The sequence below is a fragment of the Hippopotamus amphibius genome, chromosome 11 (genome assembly GCF_030028045.1).
Source record: "Hippopotamus amphibius kiboko isolate mHipAmp2 chromosome 11, mHipAmp2.hap2, whole genome shotgun sequence".
Taxonomy (NCBI): domain Eukaryota; kingdom Metazoa; phylum Chordata; class Mammalia; order Artiodactyla; family Hippopotamidae; genus Hippopotamus; species Hippopotamus amphibius.
In genome coordinates, this window is record NC_080196.1 from 87,866,544 (window position 1) to 87,882,244 (window position 15,701).

At 49.5% G+C, this 15,701-nt stretch overlaps 1 protein-coding gene across 2 annotated transcripts in view; it reads left to right on the forward strand.

Annotated features, from left to right (window-relative positions):
* ARK2C (arkadia (RNF111) C-terminal like ring finger ubiquitin ligase 2C) overlaps nt 1-12,976 on the forward strand; it is a 98,428-nt gene extending 85,452 nt beyond the window's left edge. Inside the window, exons 3-8 of one of the 2 annotated variants that reach the window (XM_057700430.1) lie at nt 935-1,045; nt 5,399-5,528; nt 7,189-7,293; nt 7,567-7,662; nt 12,244-12,350; nt 12,859-12,976. In XM_057700430.1, the coding sequence (XP_057556413.1) occupies nt 935-1,045; nt 5,399-5,528; nt 7,189-7,293; nt 7,567-7,662; nt 12,244-12,350; nt 12,859-12,976 (667 nt within the window). Of the gene's footprint in view, nt 1-934; nt 1,046-5,337; nt 5,529-7,188; nt 7,294-7,566; nt 7,663-12,243; nt 12,351-12,858 lie in introns of both variants that reach the window. The other variant, XM_057700429.1, reaches the window with a different exon arrangement.
* Nucleotides 12,977-15,701: the final 2,725 nt, after the last annotated feature.

Here is a 15,701-nt window from a genome sequence, read left to right on the forward strand (position 1 = left end):
AATACTTAATTCATTTAAAAATAACAATAACGAAGTTATATGTTAACACCAGTAATATGTTTTTCAAAAAGTAGCTATCTATAAATGCAATGGAAAGAGTGACTTTTAAGCATTACATATTTACAAATCTTTTTAATGCCCGGCTTAATAGAAGATAGCTGTGTTCTCAAGTTTGCTTCTGCACTCAAACTGTGGCAGAATCACGTCATGTAGTTCCTAGAAAATTCCATTGTTCACTTGTGAGAGGATAAGAGTGAAAAGCAAATAACATGATTATATTATTATGAAAATCATTTTGACTTCACAAACCCCACAAAGGGCCTCAGGGACTGCCAGGGGTGCCTGGAACACACTTTCAGCACTTCTGGGCGTGATGATTTTTAAGGGCCTGAGTGTCCATGTCTATAGAGGTTGGGGTGCCTGGGACAGAAGGTGAGTGTTGTAGGAGGTCAGAGGAAGGAGAGGTCACCATGATCTGGAGCGTTCAGGGAGGCCTTCCTGGAGGAGGTGGCTTTGCCCTGGGCCGTGAAAGCTGGGAAGAGTGTGGAGAATGGTGGAGGAGAGGAGAAGAGCATGGTGGGAGCAGAGGGGGTGCATAGAGGTGGGCGAGCCTATAGAAGACAGGTCTGTGTGTCCTGAATACAGCCCACCAAGGACCGAGGGGAGGAGGAGAAGGAGCAGAGGAGGCAGAGAGCCTGGGTGAGACAGCTGACCTGCAGCAGTGACACCCAGGGAGAGGCCTCAGTGTAGTGGACAGCACAGAGGCAGCGGGAATGTCTGAGCTGTCGGCTGCTGCCCGGGAAGCGTCCTTAGAGTTTGAGAAGAGCGCTGAAGGCAGCCGCTCCACAGGAGGCTGTGGGCTGGGGCTGCAGGGGCTGCTCAGCTGGCCCTGGGCAGCCCTGACGCCATGGGTCCTCCTTCCCTCCTGATGCAGGCGGAGTCAGGAGCGCGTGTCTGTCCACCCGCACCGCCTCCACCCCAGCTTCGACTTTGGCCACCAACTACAGACACCTCAGCCCAGGTATCTGGCTGAGGGCACTGACTGGTGAGTCTTTGGGGTCCCCGGGGGAGGGAGGGAGGGAAGAGGGTCTTGCCTGATCTATGGAATTTTTCTTCCCTTCACTTCAAATGATACAGGAGTCTTTACGCCCCAGCTCTTGCCCTGTCCCCAGCCACCCTCAGGGCCAGATGGCCCCCCAAAGGCCTGGTTCCAGCAATGAGTTCAGACGTGGCTAGGTGCTGTCATGTGCCCAGCCGGGGGCTCAGTGCTCATGGTACTGCAGGGGAGGAGGGGACAGGGAGGCAAAGCATTTCCCAAGCTCAGGGAGTGCTGTGAACAGTGGTCCCTTGGAGGGGGGCAGAAAGGACAGTCTCAGGAGCTAGCATGGTCAGGGAAGGCTTCCTGGAGGGGTGGGCCTTGAGGAGTCCAGAGAGAAGTGCCAGGGCATGGCAGCCAGGCAAAACAGGCTCATGGAGATAGAGCCAGCAGGTTGGAGGCAAGGCTTGGGGAGATTGCCTGGGGTGAGGTTGAGGGCTTGGTTGTGGTATCTTTGTAGGCAGCGGGACTCTGTAAAGTCTTCTCACAATCTCCTGCACTCAGGACAGAGATCTCTGTTGCCCTGGGATGCAGTATTGCTTGGTTTTGGTCCCTCCCTACTCACAGGTTCTAGCTCAGGGGAGGGCTGACCGAAACTAGGGTCAGATCCAAATACCCGAACACTTGAAAAAGATGTGTAGTTTACTGAGATATTTAGAGGTAAAGAGCATCATGCCTGCAACTTATTTTTAAATAGTTTAGAAAAAAAATCCACAGAGTGTGTGTATATGTAAGTGTGTCTGTGTGTGTATATGTAAGTGTGTCTGTCTGTGTGTGTATATGTAAGTGTATGGATGGATGGATGGATGGATGGAGAGAGAGAAGGAAGAGTAAAGTAGACATACAGCAAAGTAGTTAATCTTTAACATTTGGGGAACCTGAGTGAAGGGCATTCAGGAATTTTTTGTGCTGTTCTTGCAACTTTGAGGTAAAAAAAGTGTGTGCATGTGTGTGTGTGTGTGTATGTGTGTTTTAAAGAACGTAAAAACAAACGAAAAACCTCAGTAGAAAGGGATGGGCTATTTAAAAAACATGCATTAGTGTCATCACACAGCCATTTAGTCAGGCAAACCAGCGTGGGCAGGGTTGCTTTGGAAGCAGGACTAGGACTGGACATCCAGGAACGGTTCAAAAGAGTAGTTCTTGTTGGTTGGACGCTAAAGGTGCTTCTGGGTGCAGGAGACGGTTGTTTTAACAAGTTCTGTATCTCCTGCACTCGCTAGTTCTCAGGTTTTCTCTGTCAGATTTAACACTTCCTTAAAAGATAGATTGCACCACGGCCCGCTTCAGCCCAGACTGTTTCTAATTAGCGGGTTCAAATTAGGAAGATTTAATTGCTGTTTGGATGAAATTCTGTCCCTCAGCTGGCAAGTCAATTCAATTTAATTCACTTCAGCACACAGAGCACCCAGGGTCCTTGGGTGCGGTTGAGGGATCTGAATAAACACACGGGGTCCAACGTGACAAGTGGGAGGGGACGCGAGACGTGGGGAAGGTGGTGTTGCAAAGACATCAGGAGGGGCGGCCCGGGTCAGCCCGCCAGCTTGCTTTATTTGGCCAAGTCTCCCATCCTCCTTGCTCATTTCCATCACTTTGTGCTCCTGACCTCTGCTTGCATAGAGACTGGGGCCCTGAGAGGCTGGCCTGTGCCCCAGCAGGGCATGCTGGGAGGCCCCCCGTGCTGAGTCCTACCCAGGTCCACCCTGGGCCCTTTCTGCCTGTCCTGTGCCCACTTCCCAAGTAGGAGGCCTTTCCTCCTCCTTGTAATTAGCTCTGCTCCAGCAAGGGCCAGCCTAGTGGTGACGAGGGGCTTTTCATCCTGCCCCTCTTTTCCAGGGAGGCCTCTTCTGCCAGGAGATGAGAGGTCTGGAAATTAGATGACAGGAACTGCATTACAGGAGAGGCTGCTCTCACCCTCTGCAAGGAGCCCTGGGAGGGAGGAGGTGGGGAATGTGTCTGCACCCCCCACTCCCCCTTCCCTTTAGAGAATCCTCAGAAACCACTGACGTCTGCCCTAGGCACTCCAGGAATTGGCGTGCTCCAGCAGCCCTCGTCCAGCCCCAGGCCTGAGGCTGCCTGGCCCTTCCCCCTTACTTTAGGGGATTCTAGCCCTATCCAAACAGTTGCTCTCAGCTGAGCATCCTGGCCTGAGAGTGTGTGGGAGCAGCAGGCCTTGGGGGATAAATCGCCCCCCAAGTCCCCCGTTTCTGGCCTAGGCCCGATATCTTGACCCTGACCTTGAGCCCTGTTCCAATGTCTCCGTCCTCACGTGCTCCTCTGACTCAGTCCTGGGTTCACAGTTCTGACTCTGCCCCCAGCACAGACTACAGCCCGCTTGGTCACCCAGCCTTAGCCCTGCCCGGGCACCTGGGAGAGGGTGGGTGCGGGTGAGAGCCTCCGACCGTGCTTTCCCTGCCAGCAGCTTAGCCTCAGCAAAAGATTCCTGTTCGGGAATCCTGGGTTTGGGAAGAGATTTTTGATGAGATGATAAAAGGGGATCCCAGAGTCCACCCAGGCCCAGCCTGGGCCGATCACCCCTCTCATCCGAGGGCTGAGGGGACTTGGGCGTCTCTAGTCAGCATTCCCGGAATTGGAGTGATTCTGTTCCCAGTTCCTTGGGACGTTGCTTTTGGTAGAATTCTCTGAACATCTCTCTGCTGCCTTGAATCTGCTGGGTTCCCTGGGACTGCCAGGCAGGTGCTAAGAGTCAGAGCGTCTGCCATGTGAGGTGCCCTGTGGAACTCCTTTCCCAGAGGCAGGTCATGGGATAAGCCCAGGTGAGGGTTAGAAACCCTGGAGCCCCTAACTGGCTAGCCCAGGGCCGTGGTCTCCACTGGGCCTGCGAAAATGAGGGACTGGATCAGAGGATTTCTGTGTGCTTCCAACTGGCTCCAAGAGTTACCTCATGTCCCAAGTGACAGACTCATCAGGAATTGTTCCAGGGATCTGGGCTAATAGCTAGAGGAAACATAGGCATATATATACATGATACTATACAGACATCACTGGAAGCAGAAATTCCTTTCATGCTCCTCGCATATTTTTTCTAAATGTATTTGCTGAGTCCGGCTCTCCACCCCCCACCCCCCATAGCGTCCCCTCACCTGGATTTTGCTGGTTACGCTCTGGACGTGTCACCTCAGATGCCCCTTGGTTTGCTACAGTCCCTAAACACGGGCACCCAGGTTGTGACTTAAGCAGATTCAGCTTCAACGTGCATTTTTTTTTGTCAGAAAACACTTCGTACAAGGTGCTGCGTTCTTCCAGCTGAAAGCTGGTTGTCTCTTCTGTGTGATGTTAGTAGCGATTGATAATCTTCGCCCAGATCCTTTATTTCTTTAGGAGATGAAGAAAGGCGACAAATAATTCTATCATTCCTTATTCATTTATTAGCTAGAAAACGTTCACAAAGAGCAATTTCCCTTCATCTACAATTTGATTACCCCAAGTACAGTTAATAGAGGAAAGGCAGGATAAATGTTTGGTTCTTCCCCTTTATTTATTAGATTTCAAAATGAAACATTTGTTCCCTAGCATCCTTCAAAGGGGACCAGTTTTCTTTAGCATCATTTCATTCTCAGGGATCTGAACCTATTTGATGTATTTCAATCTATTGCAGTTACACTCATTGATACAAAATGTCCAAACTCTGCCCCATGGGAGTCTCTTCAGGATGGTTCCAAATCCTTTTGACCTGACCTTGATAACTTCCTTGCTTTCAGTTATGATGTTTCAATCTCGTTTTGATCTCAGACCTGAACTTAGCCATTTTCCAAGGAACCCTGGATGCTTTTCTGTTGCATTAATTGAATGATCTTTAAGTGAAATGAATTTCCTGTATGGCCAGGAGTGGGGGCGGTGGTCCAGGAGAGCTTTCCTGCCTCCTAGCTGCAGGTCCCTCGCCTATAATTTTCTCAAAGTGGTAAAAGTATGGCCTCTGCCCCTCTCCACTTTATCTGGACCTGTCTTTCCTTTACTTTGTATCCATGACCAGCTTATTTGGATTCCTCTTTCAGCATTTCTCTCAGGGATGGGCTTGTCTTGGGAGGGAGTTTCGGTGCACTAGTCTCAAGAAGTATGAGGCTCAGACTCTCTAGTCCCTTCAGATCTCGCAGAGCCCTTCCTTCTCCGAGTCTTGGTTCCCTTCACCTTAAGGAGAGGAGAAGGGCTACGTGAGACTGAGTCCCTTGCAGCTCTGGCAGTTTGTGGCTCTGATTCTACTTGATGGGCTTGGTGTCTGGGGTCCCCGCTACAACCTGATGGCTGCATCACCTGTGCATCACTGTGGCTGTGTCCCTGCAGGGATCTCAGTGTGGACACCGGCTTGAGTCCCGCTCAGTTCCAGGTGCGGCCCATCCCTCAGCACTATCAGCATTACCTAGCGACCCCTCGAATGCACCACTTTCCCCGAAACTCCTCCTCCACGCAGATGGTGAGTGAGAGGCTCTGCCAGGAAACTGACTCCCTTGCTGCCTGTTGGTGCCGATGGTGGGCTGAGGCCTGTGGCTCCCTGGTGCCCTGTTCCCCTGCGTCCTGCCCCACTGCGTCCTGCGCCCAGGCAGGTCAACTGCTACCCTCTCCTCCCAGCCCCTATCCCCAATTGGGCTTGAAGGGGAAAGAAAGGAAGGCTGCTGGACTAGAAGCTAGCACTGCTGAAAGGAGCGGGTGGGGCACTGGGGGAGAGGTAAGGGGCTCTGTGGCAGGCTGTGGTCTGCAGGGGAGGGGGGGTTGGGATGGGGGGGTAGGAGGGAGGGAGGGTGGGGGTTGGGGGTGGGGTGAGGCTCAGGGCTAAGAACAAGCAGGGTAGTCCCTGGACCCCATGTGACCTCATTTAGTTAATTTACTGGGTCAGCTTCTCCCCAGGCTTTGGTTTTACTTATCCATGAAATGGGATGGAGACGCCTGGTGTGGGGAACACCAGAGACCACAGAGGTGGCCCTCGGGGCTGCCTGCTGATCTGGTGCTGCCTGGTGCAGAGGGCAGGGCTTCAGGGCTGCAGGGGGCGGGGACGGTGGGAGGATGGGGTTGGGTCTGGGGGCCTTCGCCTACCTGGCATCCCGAGCTACGTGGAATGAGGGTGAAGATACCCCGTTAAAGCAGCAAAAGGCTGACTGCAAGTCTTATTTCCGACAGCCTCTTCATGCTGCTGCCCCAGCGCGTAATCCCGCCCTTCCACCCTTGCCTTTGCCCTTTAACCACTCAGCACCTCGGTCTCCTTGTTTGTAAAATGAGAGGCTTGGACGAATAACCTTGGAAGCTTCGTCAGCTCTGAAGTTCTAAGGTTCACCTTATGAAGCACCGTCTCCTAAGAATGAAAGCGAGTAGTTATTGAGCACTTACTGCATACCAGGCACTGTTCTAAGCACTAGCCTTGCAAAAACCCCACACCAAAGGTTTTAACCCTGTTTTACAGATTGGCAGACTGAGGCCTAGAGAGGTTAAGTCCAGGATCCTGCAGGAGTAAGCTGAGGGGCTCTGACTCACAGCCAGAGTCAGGGTGACGGTCAGAGTGAGGTGACTGAAGCAGGGCCGTGCGAGGAAAGGGTCAGATCCTGTTTTTATTTAAAATTTTCTTATTTTGCTCATTATGGATTTTTTTGCATTAATTTTGATTTTAAAATATGACATTATTTATCTTGGTCACTAAGTCATTTGGTACCTCCTTAAGAGCAGAGGGGAAGGGAGTGAACTTTGCCATCTGACCGCCTGGGTTTGAAACCGTGGTTCTGTCACTTACTTCATCTGTCTGTGTCTCATTTACCCCCACCAGTAAAATGGGGATAGTAATTGCACCCACGTTACAGATCAGGTGAGAGAATGCAGTTAGTCGTGCGAAGGGCTTAGAACAGTGCCTGCCATGAAACAAATGCCCAGTGAGATCAGTTGTTACTTTACTGATTTTGTTATTCTTTCTGGAACTGGTTCGGCACAGGCTTGGTTCTTGATGAGGAGAGGGGGACACAGGAGGAGGAAAGACAGCACTTCCGTTGGCGGCAGCATCTCAGGGGTGCGCTGATTGGCTACGGGACAGGGAGTCAGAGGCTGGGCTCCTGGAGCCTGGAAGCCTGTCTGAGGCGTTTTCTCCCCAACAGGTCGTCCATGAAATCCGAAACTACCCTTACCCTCAGCTCCACTTCCTTGCTCTCCAGGGACTGAACGCCAGCAGGCACACCTCCGCTGTGCGGGAGAGCTATGAGGTACGCCCCGCCCCTCTGTCTCGGGACCCACCTGTCAGCCAGGCTCCCGCTGGGTTGGTGGGGAGGGCGTGGGTGCTGGGGGGAGCCTCAGGGTTGAGAGTAGGAGAGAGAAAAAGTGAGTGAGTGGAGATCTCGCGGTCTTTGCGCATCTGACAAGTTCTGCCCCATGTGAACGCCTTGCTGATGTCTCTCAGTGCCCCTCCTCCTTATCGTGTGTGCATGTGCGTGTCTGCGCGTGCGGAGTGCGCACGTCCACACGTTTTCTCTTTGTAGGAGCTGCTGCAGCTCGAGGACAGGTTGGGAAACGTGACTCGGGGAGCTGTACAGAATACCATTGAGAGGTTCACCTTCCCCCACAAGTACAAGAAGGTGAGCCGACCAGCAGGGCAGCCTGCATAGTTGAGGGGTTGGGTGGGGGTGGTCTGATTGGTCCTGGCTCAGTTTTCCACCAAGGGGCAAGGTCAAAAATCTAGAAGCTTTTGCTCTCATTGGATGCTCTGAAGCTCTGCTACCTTCCCAGGGTTTTCTCCCTTGCCTCTGCCAGGTGTGACCAGGAGGGGAGCTGGGTATGTGTGGGTGCCTGTGGACTTGCGAATTGAGTTGGTGTACTGGGAGGGTGTACAGACAGATGAATGTTTGTATCTGGATGAAGAGGGCAAAGGGAGTACCTGCCCTGATGGCTAAGATTTGCCTTACAGAAATTCCAAGTCCAGTCTTGCATGTGGACAAATGGGAGGCTAAGGCTTCCAGTGTAGGTTTCCAGTCCTCAGTGAGCATCAGGTTCACCTGGGCCGCTTTTAAAGCCACAGATTTGCATCCTTTACCCTAAGCCTGCAGAGGAAGACTCTCCAGGGTTATTGCTCAAGAATCTGGAGTAGGATTAGAGCCCAGGCATTGGAGTTAAATTAAAAAAAAATTTAGAATAAATTAAAAAATGGTAAGTAACCAATGTATCTTTCAATAAGTAAATGGATAAACTTTGGTATATCCATACCATGGAATATTATTCCATTATTTAAAAAAAAATAAGCTATTAAGCCAGGAATAGACGTGTTGCAGAAAATATGTATTACATACATATTACTAAGTGAAAGAAGCTGGCTTGAAAAGGCTGCATGCTGTATGGTTCCAAATATACAGCATTCTAGAAAAGGTAAAAGTAGACAGTAAAAAAATCCATTGTTGCCAGGGGATTTGGGGGAGGGATAGACAAATGAATAGTGGATCACAGGGGATTTTTAGGGCAGTGAAACTATTTTTTATGCTGCTGTAATGGTGGACACATGACATTATGCATTTGTCAAAACCCTTAGAACCCTAATGTAAATTATTGGACTTTATTAATAATGATGTATCACTCTTGGCGCGTCAATTATAACAAATGTACCACACTAATGCAAGATATTAATAGGGCAAACTCTGTGTTTTGAGAGGGGAAGGGAGGGAACACACTGTATTTTCTGCTCAGTTTTCATATAAACTAACTGCTCTATGAAATAAAGTCTGCTGTGAAAACAAAAAAATAAATGCTTTTTAAAATTTAGGAATTAAGCTTGACAAGCACTGAGAAACTCGCAGCAAGAAGATGCTCATGGTGCTCAAGCCGGAGCCCATCTTCACCCCCCAGGAGGCCCCAGGCTGTGGTGGTTGTGAGCAGTAGGTGTTGCAGTCAGGCAGGGCTGGTTTTGAATTTCAGTTTTACTACTGTCTTTGAGCTGCTATAACAAAATATCATCTACTTGGTGGCTTAAACAACAGACATTTATTTCTGACAGTTTTGGAGGCTGGGAAGTCCAAGACCAAGGCACTGGCAGATTTGGTTTTTGGTGAGGGCTCTCTGCCATTCCGGCAGATGGCTGACTTCTTGCCCTGTCCTCACATGGCAGAGAGGACGCTCTGGTGTCTTCTTCTCTTCTTATAAGGGCACCAATCCCATCATGGGGGACTTACCTTCATGATCTCATCTAGACCTAATTACCCCCCAGAGGCCCCATCTCCATCACATTGGAAGAGATGGTTGGGGTTTTACCTTATGAATGGGGCGGGGGGACAAACATTCAGTCCATAACCACCACTTATAGCTGTGTAACTCTGGACAACTTAGTTGGCTTTTCTGGCCCTTCCCTTGCCCTTGTTAATGTAAAATGGGAAAGATGTATTAGTAGCTGCTATAGGGGGATTCTGGGGATTCCGTGGGACAGGGTGCATACACAGCTTAGCACAGTGCTGGGTACCTGGTGAGTGCTCAGGAGTGGGAAGCTGCTCTCACCTTGGTAGAAGGCTCATTTATTCTAGGCTTGCCCAGGTACCCATGGTATCAATGTCAAAGACCATGAACCTTGGTCTACACAGCTCCTCATGGAGGCACTGGATTTATCCGTTAGTGATTCCAGTCAATGTTTATTGACACATCTGTTATGTGTCAGTCATGGATAGAATGCTAATAGAGGAAATGACAGTCATCACTTCAACAGGCCACGTGGAGATAAGGAAAAGAACAAATGCTAAGAATGAAAAGGGAAAATGGACTGAACAAATCTAAAACAATTATGAGAATGAAAGGAGAATTAGGGGAATAAAATATTATAAAAAAGGGAATAAGAATTAAAAATGCAAAATGAGAACATTTTTAAGATCCCCCCAAAATATAAAAATATTAAAAAAATTTAAACTGAGAGTAAAATAATATAAAACAAAAAAGATATTTTAAAATAGTAATGATATGATAAGAATAAAGATATAGTCAAAAAGAAAATATAAAAAAACAAGAATTAGGAAAAGATATGAAAACAACATACAAAATGAATATCAATAACATCAAAGTGAAAAGGGAATGTTAATGAAAATGAGAAGGTAAGGGCAAAAGGGATAAAATACATACAAAATTAAAAATGCTGACGAAAGTTATAGTTAAAATAAAAGTTACATACATAAATGAAAAGAGAGGACAAAACCCAGAAGACCTAAAAGATTAAAAATACAAAAGAAAGCTGATACAAGAGTGTAAAGCAATTATACTCTAATAAAGAGCTTAAAAAAAAAAAAAAGAGGGCTTCCTAGGTGGCGCAGTGGTTAAGAATCCGCCTGCCAATGCAGAGGACACGGGTTCGATCTCTGCTCCAGGAAGATCCCACATGCCATGGAGCAACTAAGCCCATGTGCCAAAAAAAAAAAAAAAAAAAAAAAAAAAGAAATAGGATAAGATTTGAAGAGACAATAGTTTAAAGAAATATAGATTAGACATAGCAAAACAAGGTAGGAATATTAATTTAAAGTTACTAACTATAAAAAGGAAATCCTGAATAATGATGGGAGAAAATAATAGAAAATAGTCTCAATGGTATTTTTTATGGAACTCCTTTTCCTCAAAGGGCCAACTAAAAGAAGGCCATTCCTCCAGCAGATGCAGCTGGTTTCTTAGGCAGGCAGGTCATCATGACTCCATTCATGCTCCAAACCCATCACAATTAGATGGGACTGTGGATGTAATTCTGATTTTCTGGATTATGGATAAGGGTAAACTTCTTGCCGTGGGGTGTATAGGGTACAGGGAGGCTGAGAGCAGAAGGCATAGATTTTCTTGTATGTTCTAATGAGGTTACACAATTCCCCAGACTACTTCAGACTCCAGAGCTGAGGACCAGGGACCAGAGTGGGGAGACCCGGCATTTAGGCCTGGCCCCAAGGTCATAGTCATTCTCTGGGTGGTCTTTATCTTGTGACTCTTCAGATTTTTCTCTTGGCAAAATGACCTTTAAGTCTGCTTATCCCTGGAGAGGGAGATAAGGGCTAGTTTATTCCCCTGGGTATTATCGGAATGTTTCACTGCATGGCATAGAGATGGGAAAGAGAAAATGGGCTGATTTCTTTCACTGATTAGATTTCTTCCTTCCCAGAATATTTTTTTAAGCACCAATAATGTGCCTTGTACTTGACCAAGTGTGGGGCAGTACCTAAAGAAGAGTGAGCTATCTAAGAACTTGGAACTTTCTACATAGTAGTTAACTATTTCCAAATAATTAGCACAGAATTTAAAGCAGGACAATTAACATCAAGAATTATACACAGAGTGCCTGCATGATGTCTAGCATGGTGTTGGAACTAGTGCTTATCTTTTTTTTTTAATTAATAGCTTTTTTTTTTTTAAGTGAAGTATAGTTGATTTACGACATTGTGTTAGTTCCTGGTGTCCTAGTGCCTACTTTAAAGGAACTTTATGGACAGGCAGAGAGATCCAACCACATAAAATAAGTGTGGTACCAATTACAGGAGGTAATGCCCAGCTGAGGAATTCTGCCTTCATCTAGTAATGAGTGAGTAAGTGAAGAGACAATAGTTGAGTGAAAGTGAGGAAGGAATGGAAGGAAGGAAGGAAGGAAGGGAGGGAGGGAGAAAGGGAGGGAGAGAGGGAGGGAGAGAGGGAGGGAAAGAAGAATGAATGGATGGAAGGAACGGTGGATACATGGATAGATGAAGCATGTTGGATCTGAACGTGGAGGGAGAAGTCTGGAGGCAAGGATCTAGGTTGGGTAAGGGGGAGTGGACAGCGTGAGGGGACTAGACAAAGGGAGGCTGTTTATGCACAAGCCATGGTTTTCCAAGGATTGAGTCATTAGTTACTCAATGCCTTTCTAAACTCTGTGCCCCTAGGACTGTATAAAGTTTATGCCTGGGACATAAATTGCCTGGAACAACAAAAATAAAGTTCTCTTGGCCTCTTCCCCCACCACACCCTGCACTCTCTATCCTGCAGCAAGGAGTGGGGCGTGGAGAGGAGGCCGGGAGAAGGGTCTGGGAAGTGACAGAAGTCTGGGCATGACTTCAGACCTTAAAGGTGACTCACTGGAAAAGGAGGCTGGAAGGGAGGGGGAGGCTGTGGATGAAAGGCAATGGCCACCAGATGAGTTGGCTTTAGGTAACGAATAAATGCTCCTCCTCTGCTTCTTGCAGCGAAGACCCCAGGATGGCAAGGGCAAGAAGGAAGAAGGGGAGGAGTCAGACACAGATGAGAAATGCACAATCTGTCTGTCTCTGCTGGAAGATGGAGAGGATGTGAGGTAGGAACCCCGGCTTTTGAGTCGTTCCTTCGTGAGGATTGATGATAAGTCTTGCTCTGTGTGTCAGGGGTGGGGGGCGGTGCTTGCTTGTTTGCCTGTGCATGTGCGTGAGTGTGCCAGGTGTGCACAGTGTGCCGGGTGGTTGTCCTAGGAAGGGAGGGTGTGGAACATTCTGATGTGTGGTGGCCACGGTGTGGACTTCCAGACGCAAAGCTAAGAGAACAGAGAGCTATTTGGCCTGAACGGATCTCAGACAAAGTCCTGGCTTCACTGCAGGTTGAGCTGGAGGACAAGGAGGACGAGAAGGGCCTTGGGGCTTTCCTCCTTGTCATGAATTCCCACCGCAGCCACAGCCTCGCTCCCTGGCAGATTCCCCAAAACGCTCTTTGGCCAGTGGTCCTGGGTGTGAGTCTCCTGGTCCCCTGAGTGCTCAGGGTCCCGCAGGTCCTGGCCCAGCCCAGGGCCCTTCCCCTTGACCACTCCCCCCGCTCACCCTCCTCTCTTGCAGGCGCCTACCCTGTATGCATCTCTTTCACCAACTGTGTGTGGACCAGTGGCTCGCCATGAGCAAGAAATGCCCCATCTGCCGAGTGGACATTGAGACGCAGCTGGGAGCCGACAGCTGAGGGAGGAATCAGCCAGCGGACGCCCCGTTTTCCTTCACCAGGTCCCCCCACGGCCATAGCCCTTGCAGCCAAACTTTGCCTTCTGAGCCATTTGATGTAGAGGAAAAGCCTGCAAGCACATTTTGTGGAAAGAGGAGTTGGTGATATCCATGTCTGAGGAAAGGAGGGGGTGGGGGAGGCCCACCTGTCCAGAGTGGTGACTGCCCTGTCTGTCCGTCCGTCCATCCGTCCATCCGCCTGCTGCGCGGGAGGGAGGGAGCTGGCGGTGCGGGAAGCAGGGGTGGGAAGGGGGGGCCCATGCTGCTGAGAATCTAGACGTGATCCTGCAGGTCCTAGCTGATAGCCCGGCCCCTCAATCCTGTCCTTTGAAGGATTGTATATATACCTCTCGACCACGTAGAAACCATGTAGGGGTCTCTAGCTATTTCTGTGGATGGCAGCCAGAGCATGTTAGCTTAAGAAAAATGTCGTGTGTGGTGCTCTAGTCATCTGTGGTGGACATGTCGCTGTTACCGAATCCGCACCAAATATTTCTCATTGAGTTCCTTGTTTTGGTGCCTGACTGAACCAACCAACGACAGCCCAAATCTTCCCGTCTTTATGAGAGAAGAGGAAAAAGGAATCAAAGGTGAAAAAAAAAAAAAAAGCCAAATCCTGTTTAAGGTGAAAAAGGATGATTTTTTTTCACCCAGGTCGGGAGGCGGGAGGGGGTTCTCGTTTTGTTTTTTTTTTGTTGTTTTTTCTTGGCTTTTGTTTTTCTCATGTTTACAGTGCACGGAGCATGGAGGGGGCGTCCAAGAAAGGGGAGGACTGGAAAAGGAGCAGGTGGGGCCTTCGGTGGGCCTCTGAGGAGCTCAGCTGGGGATGGGAAGGCAGCATTTGAGTAGGTGAAGGGGGGAAGTCTGTCTTGAAGAGGGGCTCCCCACTTTCAGAGCACATCTACTTAGATCCAGCCATCCCCTCTCCCCTGCCCGTTCCACACTGAACCAGGAGGCGTCAGCTTTCAGCTAGAGCTGCCCCAGGTTCCTCGGAGCCAGGGTACCCCAGCCCATGCCAGCTTCTTCCTTGTAGCTGTGCTTACACCCTGTCACAAAAAGGCAATTTGGCCACTGCCTCTCTAACGCAAAAAATTAACCAGATGCTAAAGATAAAGTAGCACAGGTGGTAGACATTTGGTCTTGGCCCAAGTGCTCTCAGCTAGCACGCAAGGGCTGAGGTCAAACACCATGGATGTTGAGGAGGACCTCGAGCTTCCTTTGGGATGCCTCAGATCCTGAGGGAGTCCCTCAGAGATGGCCCTGGCCCTGAGACCCCCTTGGCTGGGGTTGGGAGGCCCTGTGTTCCTAGCCTCTGGCTCTTTCTCTGACTCTTTGATAACCCTGGGCAAGTCCCTTTCTTTCTCTGTGCCTCGGTTTCCTTCTCCTCACAGTGGGGAGAAACAACAGTCCCTCCCCATTTCCACCTCCTCTGCCTCACCTAGATGTTGTGAGGGTGAATACTCCCTGCCCGGTGCATCCTGTGCTCTCTCCTGGGAGCCTCCTTGGGGTTTAGGGATGGGAGTGATGAGAGATGAGACTGGGGAGCTCCAAGGGACACCATACAGTGTGTTTTTCTGAACCACTCCACAATTTTTCAGAATCTCAAAGGGAGCAGAGAGATGGGAGGACAAGAGAATGGAGATGTGAAAGTCCACCAAGTTCCAACCCCAACCCAGCTTTGTGCATCTGCAGAAAGCAGCTCAGCTGGCATTCTGCTCTCTTCCCGTGCTCCTCCCACTTCCCCCTTCTCTCCCTCATTTGCCCCGCCCTCAGAGCCTCCCCCGCCCCTCACTCCCTGCCCCAGTCTCAGTGTCTTTATATCAATAAGCGAAAACTAAGGGGGATAGGAATACGTATCACATATATGAAGAAATTCTATAAGGTGAAGGAAATGTGAGTCTGCATTGTTACCACAAAGGGTAAAACCAGGACCAACAGGTAAAAATGATGGGGAGGCAGATTTTGGCTTGAGGTAGAACCTTCTAACACATGTGGAGTCGTCAGGTGGAGGGATGGCTGCTCTAGACACCTACAGGCAGAGAGTGGAGGTCATGGCTTCTGGTAGGAGGGTGACTCAAGGATCTCACTCAGACTGAGGCCATCTGTACTGAGTACCTGCCAGTGCAGGTGCTGGAAGAGACAAGAGCCAGGAAGACAACATCCCTGGCCTCCAGGAGCTTGCAGTCCAGTTGAGGAGCCCAGGCGATAGTGCACAAAGGGAGACTAGTCTGGTCCAAGGTTAATGGCGTGAGCATTATACTGTCCCATTCAGTGGTTTCCATGTGTGAACAGCGTCTCCAGGGCCAATGGCTGGAGATCCCGTGAGTGGGAAAGCACTTGTCAGGATTTTGGGGAGAGCTAGTTACTCGTAACCCCAGGAAGTTGGGAACTCTCTCCACCCTGCTTTGACCCAGAGGTAGGCAGGGTGGTCCAGGGAAGGTCACTCTCCGTTTAGTCTCAGGCCTTCGTTCTTCTCTCCCAGGCTGGTTTGGAAGGCCAGCAGGCGGGGAGTTGGTGGAGAGGCCGGAGGGAACAGGAGCTGGTGTCTGGCTTCTGTCTTGGCTCTGCACTGACAAAGTGGGCAGCTCTAGAACTTGCCTCCTCCTCTCTGGGCCTCAGTTTCCTCAGCTGCACACGAGGAGGTTGGATTGGATGCTTTGCTGAATTTCCTTCCAACACTCACATTC